At 38.5% G+C, this 21,430-nt stretch overlaps 1 protein-coding gene across 13 annotated transcripts in view; it reads right to left on the bottom strand.

Annotated features, from left to right (window-relative positions):
- The window catches only part of ppip5k1b (diphosphoinositol pentakisphosphate kinase 1b), a 55,215-nt gene that overhangs the window by 14,312 nt on the left and 19,473 nt on the right, over window positions 1–21,430 (bottom strand). For 3 of the 13 annotated variants that reach the window (XM_025009734.2, XM_037978184.1, XM_037978186.1), the window contains 16 exons: window positions 21,231–21,254; window positions 18,575–18,660; window positions 16,889–17,014; window positions 14,523–14,567; window positions 12,174–12,295; window positions 11,486–11,668; window positions 11,113–11,254; window positions 10,748–10,971; window positions 9,417–9,544; window positions 9,196–9,310; window positions 8,954–9,061; window positions 8,748–8,864; window positions 7,884–8,024; window positions 7,558–7,666; window positions 5,246–5,401; window positions 1,845–1,907 (listed from right to left, as the gene is read on the bottom strand). In XM_025009734.2, the coding sequence (XP_024865502.1) occupies window positions 1,845–1,907; window positions 5,246–5,401; window positions 7,558–7,666; window positions 7,884–8,024; window positions 8,748–8,864; window positions 8,954–9,061; window positions 9,196–9,310; window positions 9,417–9,544; window positions 10,748–10,971; window positions 11,113–11,254; window positions 11,486–11,668; window positions 12,174–12,295; window positions 14,523–14,567; window positions 16,889–17,014; window positions 18,575–18,660; window positions 21,231–21,254 (1,889 nt within the window). The remainder of the gene's footprint in view (window positions 1–1,844; window positions 1,908–5,245; window positions 5,402–7,557; window positions 7,667–7,883; window positions 8,025–8,747; window positions 8,865–8,953; window positions 9,062–9,195; window positions 9,311–9,416; window positions 9,545–10,747; window positions 10,972–11,112; window positions 11,255–11,485; window positions 11,669–12,173; window positions 12,296–14,522; window positions 14,568–16,888; window positions 17,015–18,574; window positions 18,661–21,230; window positions 21,255–21,430) is intronic. The other 10 variants (XM_037978185.1, XM_037978189.1, XM_037978188.1 and 7 more) reach the window with 7 other exon arrangements.

The raw sequence follows: 21,430 nt of genomic DNA, 5'->3' as shown, positions 1-21,430 counted from the left end.
ATTCTAATTTTCTGATATGATGAATTTGAGATTTTCATTTGTTGTCATTTGTAATCATCAAAATTAAACGAAATAAACATTTGAAATATATGAGTTTGTATGTAATGTATAAATATAATGTACAAGTTTCACTTTTTAAATGGAATTACTGAAATCAATCTACTTTTTCATGATATTCTAATTTTATGACCAGCACCTGTACAAAGAAAAATCCAAAAAGGTATCAGCTAGGGATGTACATTTAAAACAAAACACTCTTTGAATTTGATCGATAAGATTTCAAACTTACAAGTGAGACAGTACTAATCTAACAAACCAATTCTCTCACCATAAAATGTACAATTCTGTCTGAATTAATTCAGAGCTCATGTTTTCTTTGCTGAAATGAATCTCACATGCAGAGCAGGAAGTCCACCCACTTTCAATTCTAGCTTATTTTGTATCAGGATATAAAATGATCTTGTCTTTACCAGTTTCTAAAATTATTTAACTCTAACATCAAGTGTGCAAAAAACACACAAAAGTGGCTACCCTTGCTGCTTTCTTAGGATTTAAGAGGGTGGGTGGCAGCCAGGTGCAGCTGATCAAACGCATTTCATTACCCATCAGCTTGATCACCTCTATAAAAGCAGGAGTTCGGTCAGTTTGCTGTTTGGGAGCATACAGATTGTGTTCGATAACACAAAGCCAAGGAGGAAAACATCAGCAATGACCTCAGAGGAGCAACTACTGCTGCTCATCAGTCTGGAAAAGGTTAAAGGTCACTGCCAAACAATTTGGAGAACATCATTCCACAGCGAGAAAGATTAGGTACAAGTGGAAAACCTTCAAGCTTGCCGCCAATCTTCCCAGGAGTGGACGTCCCGGCAAATCAACATCGTTGCACGACAGCAAGACAAAATTAGTTCACTGCACCACAGCAAACCTACAACAGAGTGGCTGACAGGGACCTATACCCAACGGAGTTGTTGTGGTAGAACCTTATGAGGGCTGTGCAGAAACAAATGTCTTCTTTACAGTGTTCCTTCAGTTCATTGAGGTTTGCAGAGTGGGTCGAAATTCCTCCACAGCCATGTAAGAGACTAGTAAAGTCAACTACTTTAAGTTATTGCTGCTAAGGGTAGTTCTACAAGTAGCTGAACTTGTTTTTTTTACTTTCACACATCTAGGCCTAATTTTCATTAAATAAATAATAGATTGTGTATTTATATACAATTGAAGACAGAGCAGATCATTTTTATTACGTCCTGATATGTAAAAGTCTATTTGAAAGAAGGTGGACTTCCTTGTTTCCATGCCTGTATTTAAATTTCCCCATTGATCTTGTATTTTTGCTGAGCATTTCATGTTGTGCCTAGAGAGCAGTCAGTCAACCCCATCTGTCAGTGAGAGTGGAGTCAGAAATTAAAAAGACCATTTAATATCCAAAATAAAAATAGATGAAAAAAAGAAACCTTTAAAATCTCTAAATTAATAAACAGTGCAAGTTGGGATAAGTTTTATTGGGTGTTTCTGATTATCTACAAATGGAAATATATCCAAGGGAGAAGATATATTCCCACAAAAGGGCACGTTGTGAACAAACAGCAGGATCAGAAAGGTAAATTAACCATGTGCAGGCAGAGCAGTCGGTGTTAGAGGTGAAGGCCGACAACAACACAAACACCAAGGTTGTGTGGTGAAACAGAAACTCCTAAAGAGCCAATTTCATGTCATTACCACAGTCAAAATATCAAAATCCCCAATAAAGAAAACATGGAAAATGTTTTCCCACCAAAGGGTCATGCAAGATAACAGGTAAACTGGAGGATTGTCGAAGCATACTTGAATAAAAACAGACATACCATTGGTCGGATGCCTGGCAAACGACACAGAAAATCTCTTTACTGCCGGCATAGAGAGCAGCTCTGAGGAGATAAGAAAGGCAACTGGGATTACTGTGGGCTGCTGGTATGTGTGGCAACCTGATGGCCTGCGTGTGTTTGGAACATGATTAAAAAAAAAAAAAAGAGAGAAAACAATACAACAGACAGTTGGTCTGTAATTTCATTTCTGCTAACCAGCATCTTGACTGAAAACTAGGGTTATAGGGATCCTCTTTGTAGGAAAATGGCCTCTGGTTGTTCAACAAGTGGTCAGATCAGAGACACTTACTTGAAATTTTTTAGCTCAATAATTTGACAACAGTTGATGGGGAACTTTACAGTCGTAGTCGACTCTACAGCTCAAATTAAGAGACATAGAAACAAAGCTGCACTGAGAGGAACACAAACTTTATATACAGAACAGCACATCCAATGAGTTACTGGGCTATAAATATGAACTCCAACATCCTATTTTCTATCTTATTAGTAAGTTCATTTAATGCCCTTCTTTTCTCAGTTTAAGAAAAACAACTTTCCATTGAAAGAAAACAAAATGTTTTCCCACCAAAGAGTTATGCAAGTAAACTGGAGGACTGTTGAAATATAATTGGAAAAACAAAATCACTTAACTGTTTATTTTGTTATGGTTTTATAACATGGTCCGGTTGTTCACTTGTATATGCTGAATACTAATTGAATTTTTATTGTTATAATTGTTGTGTTTTGCTCCCTTCTTGGGCAGGTTTCTCTTAAAAGGAGGCTTTTAAAGGATAAATACAAATTCCTGAGTTATTTGTTTATCTGGTAACTTGTCTACATGGTGAAATGGCTTCATTCACCCTGCAGGTTGACAAACCGGACTTTCCTATTGGGTAAGAAATCATCAGCACAAAGACTGAGATAAGTTCAACATAAGTACCTGAAAATCTTTTAAATAGCATCATTAAGGTTTTTGAAATACAAAATAACCTTTTTAGTCTATATAGATTCTGTTAATTTACAGCTCTGTACACATTTGCAGCCATTTCAGACACTCTTTTGTCAAGGTACGTCATATCTGCTGGTTGTTAAAACCCAATCTCTGCAATGACAGACTACTGATTTCTGACGTGCAAAGAGACGCAGAGTGATCATTTTTAGTGGGTTCATTTTGTAAACAAGTCTTTCCTCGTACAAAAAGATTTATTGTAGAAGCATTAAAGTAGTAAGACTGGCCTTCTTCTGCAGTTTTGAATATATATCAATAAAAAGAAAAATACACATGAACAAAACCCCCTACAACACAATAACTCTGTAGAATAAGGAGGTTATTCCTCCTTTTGGAAAGGACCATTAGCAGTCGTTGAGAATTAACACCTGTTGAAAGGAAACTTACCAACAGCCCTGCAGGTCATCTTCAGGCCTGAACTGTATTTTATCACTTCTTCTGCTCACACTGCTCCTTCTCTTTAAATAAAGCAACCCTGACGTCAATTCAACCCATCGTCTGTCTCTAAGGCAGCAGCACAACACCATGATACATCTGGTACCGGCAGAGAGTCCAAGAGATTAACAGACAGGGTGACACCCAGTGGTTAAAATGAGAAGCTCAGTTTTTGGTTTAATCTGAACAGAAACAAAAAAGTCCTGCTGCTCAGGCTTATATGCACTCACACAGTTAATTGATAAACTGTTAAAGCTTTCTTCTGTTGGTTTTGATAAGAACAGAGGGGTTAATTACACCCTGCTGAACTGACCACTGGTGATGTTTGCCATCTCACCATTAGCAGCATGATGATAAAAACTATGAACAGAAGAATGTGGATCACTCTTACATGGATTACCAAGTCCTAACCAAAAAATTAAATAAATAATACAGGCCGAGTTTTTTACAGTGAAGATTACTGTAACATGTGATTATTAAAAAGAAAAAGACAAAAGAGCCAGCCTTCTGGCCTCAAGCTTTTAAAGCTACTTTAGTTTGGATTATAAATTCTTCAAAAATAATCGGACAAAGAAACAACATGCAGAGAGAGAACACCTCCATCCTGTTAAACCCAAACCCACAGAGATGTAATCTTACCAGGGTTCCTACACTCTGTCCATTTTGAATTTCAGCACTTTTCACAGACATAAATCTAAGATTTTTCTGTGCTTTCTGACACTCTTTAATATCAAAACATTTTCTGAACATGTTTTTTTTAAACTGTATTTGTACAGTGGCACTGTTATCTGTTGGCTCCTGTAAAACTAATGTATTTGAGTTTTTTGATGATGATGGATTTTTTTATATGCTGTTCAAACATCTTGTGAGGAAACAAAACTATCTAAAAGTTGTCTTTCTGGGTCACGGGGAGCTGGTGTCCATGTCCAGCAGTCATTGTGTGTGAGGCAGGGGTACACCCTGGACAGGTTGCAAGTCCATCACAGGGACACAGGGACAAATAAGACAAACAACCAAACCTAGGGAGAACTTTAGAGTTACCAATTAACCTAATATTACTGTTTTTGGTCTGTGGGAGGACACCGGAGTACCTTCTTGCTGTGAGGCGACAGATTTAACTTCTGCTTCCATTTTTAAAGAAATATTTTATCCAAGTTTGTTTTTGTTTTGTTAAGCAAAAATAGTTTGATAAAATGCTGATCTGACTGAGTTTATTATTTTTGATTAATTACCTGGTAAATGCATTTTTATTTAGCATTGTTTGTTGACATTACGATTAGTATAGAACTGGTTTTACACAAGCAAGAATGACAGTATCAGACATTTGTAATCCTAAAAGTTTATGAATCAAAGATGGGCACCAGGGTATACTGTGTTTATCTTTCATATACAGTCTACAAGAAAAATTACATGATTGTTACAGCAATGTCTAGAAAGTAAGATTTCTTTTGTTTGTTTGCAGAAAATGCAATGGGTAATAGAGTCAGGAAACATTAACATTTTTATGTACTTACTCAAACCTGGAAAATACTGAAATCAAATTTCACACTTTTTAAGACTGTGTAGGAACCCTGTTGGGATGATGTGGAGAAACATAAATCACTGATTACTGAATTGGATCACACTTTCAGTATGGCCGCATGCACAACATTTGCTAAAGAGCCAATCAGTCTGCAGTCAGATCATCCATCATTGTGCAAAGAGCAAATCACTTGAGAAATGCAAAATTATGAAATGGTTAAACAGTTATTTTGGGGTGGGGGGCGTGAAAAAAGAGGGGTGCTTTGGTTTTAATAAACAAGCAAAGCAACAACAAAAAAAAAAAAGAAGAGGGCAGAATTTCCTGAAAGATCAATTCTTTGAAGTTTAGGTCAGAAGAAGCGGGAGTTGGCAGAGCTTGTCAAAAAGAGCGTGCAGATGAGAACACCTGCCCCACAGTGGAGGACGGTGAACATACCAAACATGCCAATCTTGCACGGCAGACTGCCGGGTGACAGAGGTGGCTTTCGGTGGTGAAGGTGGTGGTGGTGAGTGCGGACGTAATCCCGCAGGTTGGGGGCGCTACAGGACACCCCAAGAGCTGAGGCACTGAAGAGGCCAGAGCAGAGCGAGCCTGTGTGAGGGGTGAGTATTTTAATTCACACACCATGCAGTGACCGTTCCTAAAAACACTGATGTCCTGGGCTCGTTACATGGAAATCTATGGTTATTCATGAGCGCCAAAAGCAGCAACGAGCTGTAGGACTTTTGGTGGAGCCTGGGGCACTTCTGGTGGGAATTATCATAAGATTTCTCCTAGAATAACTGATGGTGGTGCAAACGTTTAAACAGCAGAGTTTGCATTAAAGTTGCTGTGAAACCTTGAAGTTGTTTTAAGACAGGTAAACTCACTTTGAACGTGGATACATTCAGACCAAATTGATGAGCCAATAACAGCAGAATAAAGCAGATTTTGTCTTAAAACAAGTCCAATCTTCAAGCATTTCTATGTAATCAACCATATAATGTGAAATTTACAAAAATACACGAAACTCTGTGGAATTTTTGAGACCATTTTAGGACGACAGCAGTCCACTTTGGTCTTGGCTCTGCTCAAACTAGTTCTCTCATCATTCACTCTTTCTTCAAACTAAGATAGTTCAAAGAGCTTTCTACAACAGTTAAGGTATTAATTATTCATAATCTTTTCACATAACCCCACTTCAAGTGTCCAAAATGTCCCTTTAAGCTCTGAATGACATGATAATTGGCCCACATTAGTCTTAATGCACCTCTGATTGATTTATTGTTGACAGAGAATTTAGTAGTTTTCAAAAAGCCTTAGTAATGAGTGTATTTAAAGACTAGAAGGCTAAACATAAATGTTAGTTTATTTAAAACTAAGGAACATAACCGAGGATCAAAAGGAGATCACGTCATGTTGTGACACTGAGTAATGAAGCAGCTGGAGAGCGTTCAAGCTCCCAGTGAAACCGTTTCATCTCTCTGTTGACACATTCAAGGTTTTTATGGTTTTCTCAACACGTCTTAAATTAGACAACAGCCTTTCATGCTTGTGAGTGTTAACATTTCAGAGGTTCATTAAAGGTGACATTCACAGGAGAATACACGTCAGAAAGAAAAAAAAATGTTTGGAACATGTTAAATTTTTCTTTTCTTTCTGAAACACAACGGGGAGTTAAGAAGAACAACACAGATATTTTATTGTATCTGTAATGGCTCACTGAGAGAGACCAAAAAATATTTAAGCCTATGACAGCATATGACGCATCAGGCCACTAGGTGGGGTCATTCCTCCAATCTGTAATATTAAGTGTTTTACTGGATAATGCTGGAGATCATTGATTGGAAGACATTTTATAATTGTTTGCCAGACAGATTTTACGTGGTTAAATATTATGGCCTGTTTCATTTTCAAACACCTTAGGAGTTGCATTTAAGCCCTGGTTAACATGGAGAGTTGTTTTTTTTTTTACTCGTAAAGGGGCGGAGCTTTGTGAAGTGGCTAATTACCCGGATGTGTTGCTCTGCTACATTACAACCGATGCCCATTTACACACAGAGGACCCAGTCTGTCAGTTTACAAGACAGAAATTAGTATTTTGGCTTTTTTTCTTATCGCCAGCAGAATATAAATGACAACAAAGCATTTCAAAATAATACTATTTACATTTGTAATCCTGTATTGAACTGGGACAACACATTAAAGTTAACTCTTCTGTGCTTCATTATCTTCTCATTGAACATGTTTCCAGCTCTCAATTAGCAGAGAGCCTAATGATTAAGTCCGAGCCGCTGACATTCTCTTCCTGTGTTTGAATTGGAAATAAGAGACAGACAAACGTAGAACATGCTCGCTCTGTAATAATATTATCACCACAGGGAATATCAGCACGTCCCACAGTTGGCTGTGAACACCACAGCTCCCTGCTGACCTCTCGCCTGCATAGTTTACTGCCTGATCCTGTTCGGCTGCTGCAAAGCTAAGCTGAGCTGGAAGCTAGGAGAACATTGAAACGAGGAGGGGGGAGGTGACGGAAAGAAGAGGGAAAGATCAGCACACAAAAAAGAAACAAGGGAGGGATTGAAAGAGATATGGAAAAGTATGAAGGGCGACAAAAAAAACCAAAACAACAACACAGGACTTGTGATGAGGAGCAGTAGCGGTGATGACAGCTTAAAATAGATGAGCTGAGAGGTCAGGGTGTCTGTTGGCAGAAACACATAAGAAAAAAAAAAATACACACACATTAAAAGAAAGACGCTCACCTAAGCCGCCTGCTGGTTTGAACTCAGGAGATTGGCGTGAAGACGAGTGGAAGAGTCGATGGGGGACGCAGCTTTTGGTGGAATGATTGGGGGAAGTCTCAGAAAGGACCTGAGAGGGGCCGCAGAGAATAAATCCAAAATAATATAATCAATTTAAGACGTTTGTGGCCCAGCAATTCCCATTTACTTAAAAAGAATACACTTTGAATATGAAATAAAAACAAAAGTGCAACTGCTTAATTTAGAGGCCAAGAGTGAAAATAACCTGTCGTAACCCTTTTTTATTAGTGAAGCATCCTGTCTAATGTAAGACTACAGCGCGGTACCTCCATGGAGCCTGCCTTCCGACTGCGGATCATCGGGGACTTTCTCTGGAAGTTAATTGGCTCCGAGACAAAAAGAGCCTCGTTTGTCTGGTCCTGGGAAAGGTCCTCCAAACTGCCCTGATTGGGCTTCTTGTCTTCGTTCTGATTGGTCAGGGAAAGTTTGAAGAAGATAAATAACCCATGTGATCCTTTTAAACGAACCACATTACCATAATTCACTGAAATAAACTTAAAAGGGACCAAACTGAAATTTATGAAGAAATAATATCTTACCTGTTGTTGGTAGAGATGGGACCAAGTCATTGTTTTTGTTTTTTTTGTTGTTTTTTTTTTACAAGTCACTAGTAAGTCTCAAGTCTTTCAAGTCTAAAATTTTTTATTCAAATCCAAGTCTTAAAATTAAAAAAAATTAATTTAATTGGCATTTTAAACAGTGGTTCTCTTTTTAGATTAAGGCACTGTACTATATATATATATATTCATACACACATTTATATCAAAGGGATGTACTGTTCAGTTAGTGTTCATCTTTGTTTAAAATAATAGATTTAATAATTAATATAAACCAAACTTCACAATGATTTTTGTGCTTTGGTTAATCCAGATAACACTCAGTGATAGTCAGAGTTGCGCACCAATGTGTTTAAAAAAAAAGGCATTTATGAGTGATGTTCAAATTTTCTTAAAAGTTTAACTCAAATTAATCGTTACATTTTTGAGAATGAAGTTCCTTTTAGATGACTATTGTTTAAAACAAAGATCATCATAAAAACTGATAGTTTAAAACTTGCTGTAAAAACACTTGCGGTAACATAAGCCTCTCTACGCACATCAAGAGCTTTCTGATCAAACATGCTGACCCACCTCTGATGAGGCAGGGCGGAAACCAAAGCCAAGAGGCACGTTCTCTTCATCCTCACACCCTTTGACTCCCGGGCTGAAGTGAAGCTCGACGTGGAAACGCTCCTCTGAAGAGGGGTCCTTCTCACCACATGCACACAACAGAGCGCCCATGAAGGAAGCCACGAACATGTAGGAACGCCGAGTGACGCGGCACTCAGGAGGCTGACCTTATCGTTGTCTTCATACAGCATGATGACGATCTGAGTCATGTAGTTGAGCTCAGTCACAGCACTCAGGTAATCCATGGCTTGTTTCCACTGCTGGTCCTTCTCCTCCTGACACAAACACACACACACACACACACAGGCTGATTGGAGCTTTCAGGAAGTCCAGGTCCTGTTTAGTCCCAGAAAATCAACACCAGAGGTCACATAAAGAAAAAAACAAAACAGAAACGGTAGGTACACACATTCAGAAGTCCTCCATAGCGGAACATGCTGAGCAGGGAGTGGACGTGGCTCTCGCTCGTGAAGTAGAGCCGTGTGCGGACATGACGTCCAGGAGACATTACTCCCCGAGAATACCTGAACACCAGGGAGCAGGAAGGGATTTGAGAGCTCACTGATGAACATACAGATAATGATATACTTTTATTACACATCCAAACATAAGGTGTGTGTGTGTTCTCACAGGGGGTGCAGCTTGTTGACGGCCTCGTCCTCGTGAGTCCTCTGAAGGTCCAGCTGGATTTTCCTCATCAGAGGAACACAATAAGCCTGAGCAATGTCCAGTTTCTCTACTTTATTGATGCCGTACTCCTGACATATAATAAAAGGAAGAACAGAAAAGCCACCGTCAGTAATAAAACTAAGTATTTTTTACTTTTCTTGAATGATTGATTTTAAAGAGATGGGAGCCTATTTTCAGAAAAAAAGCCAGAAAACAGAGAACTTCAAACACACAACACAATGTTTTAAAATAACAAAACAGTTACATAAAACTCGACTCACAAAACAAACAATTATCTTATTATAACGGACAGTAAAGTGAGTTGAACAGTGGAGCAGTGGTTAGCACTGTTGCCACATAGCAAGAAAGACACAGGTTCACCTCCCAGCCTTACTGTGTGGAGTTTAAATATTCTCCAGTTTCCTCCCACAGACCAAAACCATGGATGTTAGGTTCACTGGTAACTAAATAGTCTCTAGGTATGAGTGAGAGTGAATGGATGTTTGTCTCGTTTATCTCCATTTGTCCCTGTGATGGAATGGAGACCTGTCCAGGGTGTCCTCTGCCTCTCACATGGTGACAAAGTGGGTTAAAACTGGATGGATGGATGGATGTTGTTACCGTTTAAACCAGCATTACTTCTGTTCTGCTCCTTAGGTGTAGGCATATTAGGTGGAAAAGCATTAGTAGTTTAATAGTATAGTAGATGTAGTAAAAAAGTAAACAGCAGAAAGAAGAGTTGGACATGAGATCCATTCTTCACAAATGAACCTTCACATATTTGACTTTTCTGCACTATTCTTTTAAGTGGGTGTCTGTAAAAAGAAACCTGCATGCAGACTTTTCAACCAATATTTAAATGGGTCAGACTTCATCAGTGAAAATGCATAAATATTTAACTGCATCTATAAACGGCTACTCTACCAATCCAGTTGCACTGTGCACTTCCAGAAATCAGTACAAATTAGTTAATCTTTTAATCCTTTTGTGAATGAATTATCTTACCTTCAGACAGTGTTTTTATATTTCTGAGAGCATAATAAAAATGGCGGGGAAAAAAAATGTAAGAATTTTATTTTTATTTTATTATACTGCAGCGGATGGTCAGTATATCGCATGATGCACTAGTGTGCAGTTTAGTGGTCTATGCACAGTTATAACATGAAACCCCACACATATACAAGAAAATGGCTTTTAAATAGCTGTCCACTGCAGTGACCACTATGCATGAAAGGGTTAATCAGGGAACACTAAGCTAGAGAGAGTGATTGATGACCTTGATCAGGCCGTACCTGTGGGATAACTATGTCAGCCAGAGCACGGGACAGCCGAAATAGCTCCAACGTGTCCTCCAAGTTGAGCGAGGCGTTGTGCTGAGTATCGTATTTGATGCAGTCGTAGATGTCTGGGATCTTGCTGATGTCGTAGCGTCCGTTCTTCATGCGGAAGTCTCTCTCAAGCTTGGACCAGCGCTGTAGCATCAGCTCCAGCGTCTCACTGTGATAGAGCTGCAGATCTAAAGAAAAGCACAAGATGACCAATCCTACCGCCAAAAACATTCAACCCGGACACATCTGAACCTGTTCTCTGTGGTTTATTTATGTGGAACTAATTACATACTGGAGCCTCTTTGAAAGGAGCACAAATGGTCACCGACCTGATGACTTTGGGTCCTCCAGTCTCTTTCGAATCTGTGAGGTCAGACTCTGGATGAGCGCATAAACCTTGTCACATGTTTTGACTGGATTTTCGATGACCTTCATGGAGTTCACCAGTGATGGGCTGCCTGTTGGAGCCAACTGGAGCACAATAGAAACAGATTGCATCAAAACAAGGAAGGACTTATCTGCCAGCATTCAGCATGTGAAACACTTTCCTTACAATTCTTTGAATAAGAGAAAGATTTTCCCCAAATGGGGCATAAAACGGCACGTTCAACAGTTCAAATTTAACTTGCTCAGATTGCTACATTTGACTTATCAAATAAAGTTATTCAACCATTCATTTCTGAGCAAGTGCTTTACACACACCTTCTGGTAGTCCTCTTGTGTAAATTCTTGGTCCTTCTGCATGATCTCATGTAGCCTGGCCTTCACCTTCTGCTGGCAGTCAGTCAAAGAGTCACTGTCGCTGTCCAGCAGTCCGTTCATGTTGGCACTCTTCACCATCTGAACCAGGATGGGCGTGAGCTCACCCTCCAGAGCCAACAGACCCTGCAGAGAAACCAGAAAGACTCAACTGAAGCTCATCAAAGGAGAGAAAGAGAGAAACCATGCGAGGCTTGGAAACTTTATATCTTTAAAATATGTTACCGTTTATTTTTGAATCTTCTGCTTTTAAAATATGAGGTTTTAGTAATATCTATATTTTTTTCTATTCAATTTCAGAGAAGATATTTTGTCTTAACTGGAGATTAACTGCAGCTGCATCAAAGGTAAAATACCACACAGATGTATACAGATATGATTTATTGCAATACGTAAGCTCTTGACTGCAAAGTGTTTCAATGTAACCTGAGGACAGTAAATTTCTAACTGCACATCTTTTCATCACTGAAATTTATAAGATGAAACAATAAATAAAAATCAACGAAAACTATGTTAGGAAAAAGCGAAGATTCAGCTTTAGAAGTCCTGGATATCAATCAGAGGTTCATTGTTTTTTGTGATGCGGTAACACTGTTAGACAAAGTTTCATCCCGAAGGCTGATAGAGTCACCTTGGCAAACGCTGCAGCGGTCATCTGCACCCTGCCTTCATCGGAGGCGTAGATCTTCAGATCGTGGCGGTAGGTGCTGTGCAGGCGCAGGAGGCCGCAGCCTGGAAACCCAGCATAATCACCTGGAAGATTGTGCAGAGAGAGAAGCATGTTACCTGGTTTGGTTGAAGCACTAAGAGATGTTGCACTTTTTTTTCTTTTTTTTTTTAAACAGAGGAATGAGTCAATGACGTAAATGACAGAAGAGAATAAAAATGTGTTGATTTCACCACAAAGTACCAATGATTTCCCATAAACATGAAACAAAAAGCATCTGACCAGGTGCAACATCACTTTCAGTTCAAATGCATCAAATACTTAGGAATTTGACATGGCTCGTCTCACTTAATGTGAGCTTGAATGATGTGGCTTAAAGTGTACATAAGATGAATTGAAAGTGAAGTGTGAATAGTTTTAATAAAAACAAAACAAAAATAAATAAATAAAACATTTGAGCTTCCTTGCAGATGAAATTCAATATTTAGGATTACAATAAAAGTCTTAAGATGATCAAATGTAGGAGTAGATGCAAACTAATGATACACAGCAAATCACATTGATGCTTCATGCAATTTTCTTAGTGTACAGCCAGGTAGAATCATGATATATTTATATTATATAGACATGGAGTGGGGGGGGTGGGGGTCTCCCTATTTCAAATCTAAAAAAAAGTCCACCATGTCATTATTTATTAAAAAAAAACTAAGCCAAAGTGGAAATACTGTGGGAAAAACTAAGTTCACTCTTGTTGCTTCCGTTGTGTTAAAGTGGAAAAGTAGCAGCCAGGTGCTGCTGATCAGATGTACTGATTTACTGATCAGCATCACTGTGAGTGCCTCTATAAAAGCAGGATGTTTGGCAGTTTGCTGCTCTGGAGCACAGGTGTGTGTCAACACAATGCCAAGGAGGGAAGACATCAGTAATGACTTGCTGTGGTGAGCCCTGAAGAGTGAACAGGTAAAAAGAATTACCATGAAGCCAGACAGAAAACTACTACTGATAGTTGTCTTCTTTTTCTTTCGCCTGTTCCCTTTTCAGGGGCCGCCACAGCGAGTCATCCTCCTCCATCTAACTCCATCTTCTGCGTCCTCTGTCCTCACTCCATCTACCTCCATGTCCTCTCTAACTGCGTCCATATATCTCCTCTGTCTTCAACATCCTTCTACCAATATACCCACTGTCCCTCCTCTGCACATGTCCAAACCATCTCCGTCTGTCCTCTCTAACTTTATCTCCCAGTCGTTCAACCTGTGCTGTACCTCTGATGACCTCATTCCTAATCCTATCCATCCTCGTCCCTCCCAAGGAGAACCTCAACATCTTCAGCTCTGCCACTTCCTGTTCCGTCTCCTGTCTTTTTGTCAGTCCCACTGTCTCCAAACCACACAACACAGCTGCTCTCACCACTGTCTTGCAACCTTTCCTTTGACCTTTGCTGCCACCCCTTTGTCACAAATCACTCCTGAAACTTTTCTCCATCCTGCCTGGACTCTTCTTCACCTCCTTACCTCACTCCCTGTTTTCCTGGACAGTGGACCCTAAGTCCTTGAAGTCCTGCACCTTTGTGACCTCTGACCTCCTTGTAGCCTCACTGTTCCACCTGCCTCCCTCTCAAAAACTACTACTGAGAGTAATCACTGCTAAAAGTGGTTCTACAAATTGAACTTAGTTTTTCCATTCATCTTTTCCATTTCAGCTTTATTTATGCTTAATAAATTATGACATGGTGGAATCTGTGCGTTGTGCATTTTTGTACATTTGAGGTTAGATTTGACTAATCTTTAAACCCTGTAAAAATCAGATATTTTCTTTTTTTTCTTTTTAGATTTCCTGGTAGGTAAAACCCTATGACTGAAGGATAGAGGACTTTCTTTTTCCCATGCCAGTATATATAAAGTGTTACTAAAGTGTATAAAGTACATAAAGTGTTTTACTTAATAAAGGATCTACAACATGTTGGCAACTTGTCTAAAGCTTTAAAAACAACCAAAATAAACTATCTTTCTTATAAAAGAAAGAAAGAAAAAAAAGCCCTGGCAGATTTAGTTTGGGATGATCTAATTTAGCAACACTGCAGTAACTTTGGCTGTGTGAGCAATGTCAGCTGTGGTGGATCACCTCAGGGGACACATAAACACAAAACAAATCCACTGCAATCTTAGTGTAGGACAAACAGGACTGGTTACCAGATGTGATTAACCAAAATCACAATGAGGCAAGGAGAGATCAGCGCACATTAGTGGACGGAGGAACAAGCGCTCAGAGAGAGAAAGAGGTGGAGTGGTGACAGCCAGGAAACCCTTTTCTTACCAAAGTCAATAGGGGATTCACAGCCAAGGGACCGGCCATTACCGGCTGGTAGTGTACACAGCACGACAACAGGTAAGAAGAGAAGAGCAGAGTTAATCGACTAAAGTTGTGGTGAAGAAAGAGGTATGAAAACAGCTGTTGAGATGAGGGAAAATCGCCTTCTTTTCAGAAAAAAACAAGCAACAAAAGGGACAGGTTGCATGATATTATTACATCTACTTTTAGTTCTGCTTCAGGTTGTCTGAGCAGTCCTGATACAGTTTAACATGCATTTAAACAAACATAAAAAAAAGTCTGAAAATAAGACCGTGAATGAGTGTCACAGGTCAGTTAAAGACTCAACAGGAGATAAAGTGACGAAAAAAAAAAATAATTCATGCAACCAGCACGCTTGTTTTTTTAAACTCAAGTTTGAATGAATGAGAAATGCATCCCTCATCGTCTTTAAACTGACCGTATTTACCACCACGGATGTTCGGTGTGCATGGCTGTGCATTAATCTACATTCAGCTGCAGAATACAAAGTGGTGCACAGCCTGGAGGCAACATGTAGGGACTGGTAAAGCAGTTTTAGGTTTCAAATGGCATCATTCAATTTTACGGCTTGAGATAGATACTTGAAAGAGAACTAATCAGTTCCATTAGTGCCAGCTTTTGTCTTTTTCCAGAAGGAAGCTAATAAGGAGAGCGTCAGCTTAATTGTAGTTTTTTAATAGATATGTGGTAGAATTAGACAAAATACTAATTAATAGGGGTGTGACAGTAGTGCTCATGTGCTGTTCATACATGGGTGGTGCTTTTTAATCATCTGGGGGTGTATTTAACAAGGTTTATTAGATGCAAGGAGGTGTATCAAAGCACATGAATCATAACTCATTTGGCTTCCCGTACATCTACCTGTCCCCTTTCCACTGGGACCACAGCTGTTTCTAAACAAATATTCATTCATCTGAACAAGTGATTCCTACGTTGCTTTTGTGTTGAGTGTTTTAAGAAGTATGTTCCTTTACTCCTTTTCTGTCAGCACAACAATTACAGTAAATCAGACTGCCTGTGACTAACGGATACTTGTCTGCCTGTATGAACTGGACTTGTCTGTACTAAGACACCTAATATTTACTAATACATTGTGTTTCTGTTATTATTTTTAAGGTCAATATTTAAAGACATATCCTACTATTTGGATTAGTAAGACTTAAAAGACAGAAAAAAATGAGGTAATTGCAGGAATGAGGAGAAACGATTAAACCTGACAACATTAATCTAAATGAGATGATCCAGTGGATCTAACTGATAAAGAAGCAGCCTATATTTTTGTTTTAGTCTCCTAATTTCTACTCTCCCCTACAGCCATGCTCCATCCCTGTTTTATCTTTGGCTATAAATGTTGCAGAATGCTGAGTGATTGATAACATAATCTGAACTGAAGGCTGACCTCTGACCCCACTTTGTCACAGTTTGACTTTGCTCTGAACATAAGCATGTTTATAACCTTTAGCTAACAGTTCAAATAAATCAATAAAATCAATTTAAAACAACGGCATAGGTGTACTTTTAGGCTCAAATGTGTTAATACTTGCTAATGACAATTCCTAAGAGAGACTGCAGACAATTTTTCCTTTATCAGTTAACTTTTATGTCTAATATAGACATGTCATTTAATTAACAATAATTATTCAATCTACTGGAAATTACAGCTCAAACTAATTCAGCAGCACAGCTGTCCTACTGAAACATTATACAGGACTTTATACAGGTGGCTGTATATTTGACTTACAAGACTTTTAGTACAGACTCCATATTGTGTTAGATTTCGATTTAAATTTCTAGCATCTGTCACCTCACAGCCGCAACATTTGTGCAACAGAAAAGCCTTGGTGAATTATTTAAATCTTGTTACACCTTTCCACCATCGCCAAATTTTTAATTTGTTTTTCATAGAAGTTGAACTTCTATCAAAACTATATTCTGAAAGCAAAAAAAAAAAAAAAATCAATTATAAATAATATACGGGACAAAAATGATGTAATGACTGCCAACACTGCATGTGGTGCAATTTCAAAGTAAAAGCATTGGCTATAAACAAAGATATGAACAAGGAAAAACAAGCGATGAAAATTAAATCTGTTTTTTTTTTTCCTCTCTTGGACGCTGTTTCAACCTTTTTGGAAGTATATCTGTAATTTTGAGACATGTTTCACACGAAGAGAGTCGAATAATATGATTCATAAAAATAAAATTTTTCATAAAATAAAAAAAAAAGTATTATGTATGTATATCACACACACAATACAAAAAATAGAGAACTGGCATCTAGCCAGATGGTTGTTTTGTTTTGCATATAGTGAGTTGTGTGTGTTTGATACCTTGACCTCCAGGGTACATGCAGCGGAAGGCCCTGCCCAGCTCCTCGGCCTGAACCCGGCCCGCAGGCGTCAGCTCTCCGCCCCACTTTAACACCAGCAGCAGAGATGGACCATCCTTCTTACAGTCTGGAAAAACAGCAAAGAGTTTTCTCTTTTAAATGCTACATTCACAAAAACCTTTCACGCTGTGTCCTGATGCTGCATGGTGATACAACTTCCTCAAAAGGAAACTTTCTAATAAAATAAGTACGTTTTTGTAGGTTCAAGAGATGTGAGCATGTAAATACAATCATTGATGCCATTTAAACGTTATATTGAACAAGTGAAAGATGTACAAATAAGAACATGTTTTAATAATGATAATATTTTTGGTACTACTGAGACTTAAAGTTGCCATAATGTTTGGCTCAGGATCATCCTGGAAGAAGTCCTGATGGACATCACACATCACATGTTTTTATGCTCTAAAAACATTTACATTAAAAAAAAGAAATTCTACCTCTTTGATGCTATTTTTGTTTTCTCTGATTCTTCTTCATATGCACAAAGAAAAATAACCAATTTTCTTGTCATTATCCCAATTACCAGGAACAAGACCGCAGACTTTGTCATATAATATATTCAGAATAGTTTTATATTCCCACTGTAGAGTCTAAAAACTCCCATTAGTAATTTGACTCCCTCTTCTTTATGGTAAAAACCACAAGCAATAAAACCTAAGAGTGTAATTGGGCTTTCATTACCTTCTACTAAAATAAACCACTGTTTAAATGTTTTTTCACCAATCACCAATAAAAGATAATGATTGTATTTTAAATTGAGCTGCTTTTTCTTGTAGTTTCTTGTCAAAAGGTCATAAAAAAGTAAAGCAAGTCTCCACCCTTCTTAAAGCCCAGCAGCCACGTACTAACTACTCTCGTTCTGAAGATTTAGGCTTTCACACCAAAATACAGTAACTTAAGACAGTAAAAAACAAACAAAACAAAAAAAACATATATTATATATATATATATATATATATATATATATATATATATATCAAATGCCAATCTAAAAAGATGAGTCTTCAGCTTTTTCTTGAATAAATCCACTGAGTCCACAGAACGTAGTTTTGGTCCTTCACAGTGATGCTTTGCTATTCTCTCATCTTCAACCATTTTAACTTTATCCTTATCTTGGACTACACTTAAGTTCATTTTGTTTCTCACTGAGGTCCATAGATTGAACCAGTTTGTGGCAAAAAAAACAAACCCTAGTCTCACACCTGTATAGCAGCAACCACTGTTGACATAACAAGCCATGCAAGTCCTGCTAATCAAGTTTTCATTTAAGCTTTAACTGTACTTATACAGCACCTTTTTAACCTTTCAAGTTATTGCAAACCGCTTCACAATATTTCTCATTCACATACAGTGCTTTCTAATTTATATATGGGCATATCAGGGACATTGTGGGGATTCAGGGTCTTGTCCAAGGAAACTGATACTGCAGAGGCTGGAGATCAAACCTATGACCCTCCGATTAGAAGATGTCCTCCTTCACATTTCTCCTACTGCATCTGATTATTCTATCACTTCCAAAAAAGTTCAAACACTTCATTACATTTTTGTGTAATTTGTTCACATACAACTTGGCTTTATCACACACACCAAACAATTGACAAATAATACGTGCGTTTCTTACTACCTTCTTCTTCACTGGAGGCTTTAGGTTGGCCGTTTCTAAGGTAGGTCAGCTGGACTTTCCTGTTGATGCCTGAGAAGTGACCGTACCTGGAGGGGTTGGACACACACACACACACATCAAGCAGACAGAGTTTATATGCACACAGGCAAACAATAGAATCCATCTTATCTTTAAACATCTGAGTTCATTCCTTGTTTTTGTATAAAACCAGCTTAAAAAGGAGGAAGAGAACAAGGCAACAACTTTTAAAATCGTTCACGCTGTTCAAATGCACTCCTAATATCAGTATTAGCAGGAGGTTTAATAAGATTTAGTTATTTTAGGGTATTTGGGACTTAAACACTTGAACACTAGTAGCTCTAACAGAACTCCAGACATGGCTTTAGTAGGAATGTGTGTGTGGACATGGGAAAGATGCCCATCAAGTTAAGCTGTGTTAAGGAATGAACAAATCTGCTGAGTAATGAGAACAAAGTGTTCTGACAAAGTCATGTGGTGCGGGACCCTGAGGCGGGAGAAAGAAATGCGAGCAAGGGAATCTCAACAGGTGTGAGAAGATGAAACCTAAAAAGTGGTTTAGGAGGGTCTGAGAAGTCTATAAAGTACAACGCAAAACTCAAGCAAAGCTGTTAGTTACAGAAACACACGGTTATAGAAGTGTGTTCAAGACAGTAATTTTGATTGAATTAATCTCTATTTATAATTCCTAAAACAAAACACTGTCATTTTGTGAAAAAAAAAAATTGTAGTTGTGATGGATAGTGGAGAGAAATTATCTAAAAAGTTTCAAAATTATTATGTAGGTCCCATCTGCAAAGGCAGCCTCATCCCATGATTTTGCAAGTGAGAGCTTTATAGAAGCTCATCCTTGACAAGCTTATCCTGCCAAATTTATTTTTCCAAAACCACAGCATGGGGCACTTCTGTGTCATTTCTATTGGCTGTGCACCTCCTAATTTTTGTAATCTGTCGAGCACTAAACTGTTAGCAAGTTGTAAAATACGAAGAGCTGTAGGGTGACGTCTACAAACAGGTTTACAATCATTGTAAATCTTACAAAAATAAATAAATAAAAAGTTCAAAACCATTTACATGTAAAGGAGATTCAGCAGCTTCTGAATTTCTGTTATGTTTCTTTTAAATTTTATATTTCACATTAATCTACGCTCAGAACCCCATATTGACAAAGAGAAAACAGAATTTTATAAAATTTTGTTAGGCCTCAACTCTCCACTTTATGTCTGGAGGAAACCAGGCACTACTCGTCAACTGCCCAACACCATCCCCACAGGGAAGTATGGTGGTGGCAGCATCATGCTGTGGGGATGTTTTTCAGCAGAAGGGACTGTGAGACTGGTCAGGGTAAAGAAAAAAAAGCCAACTGAAGAAAAGTACAGAGATAACCTTAATGAAAATCTGTAAAGTGATCCAGACCTCAGACTAGATCGAAGGTTCACCTTCCAACATGAGAGGAGAGAGGAGAGGAGTGGCTTAGAGACAACTTTGAATGTCCTAGAGTGGTCCAGTCAGATCCTTAACTTGAACCCTATCAAACATCTCTAGAAAGACGTGAAAATGGCTCGACCAACACTCCCCATCCAGCCTGACTGAGCTGGAGAGAATTTGTAAAGACGAAACACAGACAATCCCCCAGATCCAAGTGTGTGAGGCTTGTTGCATCAAACCCAAGCACTTGCTTAAGAAGAATTTATTTAACGTACAACTTCTAGTATCTGTCCTGCTGTGCACTACTCTTTCAGTAGTGACCCCTACTGTTCAGGAAAAGCACTGCAGCGGGTGTAGGACGTATCAGGTGCTGTTGGCAAAGGTAGCTCTGCTATGATGATGTCAGAACTCACTTGATCTTCGACCTATGCTCAAGTGTGAGCCGTCCTTCAGCAGGAAAGCACGTATCACACAAGACTACACATCAGGGAAGTGGTAGGGTACATAGTTAGTCAGTTTTAAGGTAGATTTGTGACGTAATCACACAAATCTTGCACCGTTTTGCTGTAAATAACAGTGGCACTGATAGCAATATGCAAGATTGGTTTCTTCAAATATTTAGCAGCTTATATAAGTGGAGAAATATACACATTCAGTACCCTCTAAACAATTTTCACAATATATTCCTAGTTTGCAAGAACAGCAGCAAACAGAATACTATAAATGCACATAAGAAGCACCAATAGGAAGAGATTAGAAGATTTAGACTCCAGCCAATAGGCGGTAAGGTCAGCATGCACAATAAGAAGTAGAGCACACACTGATCTACACACCCAGAAACACAGTAAAATTCTCATTTGACTGTGTATGTGTCAAGTGTTAATGGCTAAAAATGAATAAAATATAAAGAAAATGAAACATTAAGTGTACAAAACATTAGGAATGCCTTTCAAATTTTACCATAAATGTCCGATCTCATACCAACCAAAGCTAGATTAGATTATTTACCCGTTTTCAATGTTTAAAAATATATTTTTAAATGGGAGAAACCTGAGAAAATTACCAGCTTGTGCCAAGATTGGCCTGACTGGTCTGTGTCCAAGAAAATATTCTTATGTTCCTAATACTTTGTACACACGGTCCATGTGGACAAAGAAAAGGAGGGCAGTAAAACCTCATCCTTTAAAGTGAAAAGGGAGGGGGTGCGTACTGATTGACATTCAAGCTGGATTCCCTTTTGGAGAGAAGGACAGAGGGACAGAGGGGAAAGAGAAGAAACAAAAACAAAGAATTAAAAGTCAAGATGAGAGAGAGAGATGGAGCGTTTTCATGGTGAACGTGTGGAAGTGAGTACGAGAAAGATGACTGAATCCTGATGAAAAGCAAATGTTGCAGGATCTGCTGATGAAC

Source organism: Kryptolebias marmoratus, linkage group LG11 (assembly GCF_001649575.2).
Source record: "Kryptolebias marmoratus isolate JLee-2015 linkage group LG11, ASM164957v2, whole genome shotgun sequence".
In the NCBI taxonomy this organism is placed as follows: Eukaryota; Metazoa; Chordata; class Actinopteri; order Cyprinodontiformes; family Rivulidae; genus Kryptolebias; species Kryptolebias marmoratus.
Note: the sequence above shows the minus strand (reverse complement) of the source record. Positions and strands in the feature narration are given on the sequence as shown.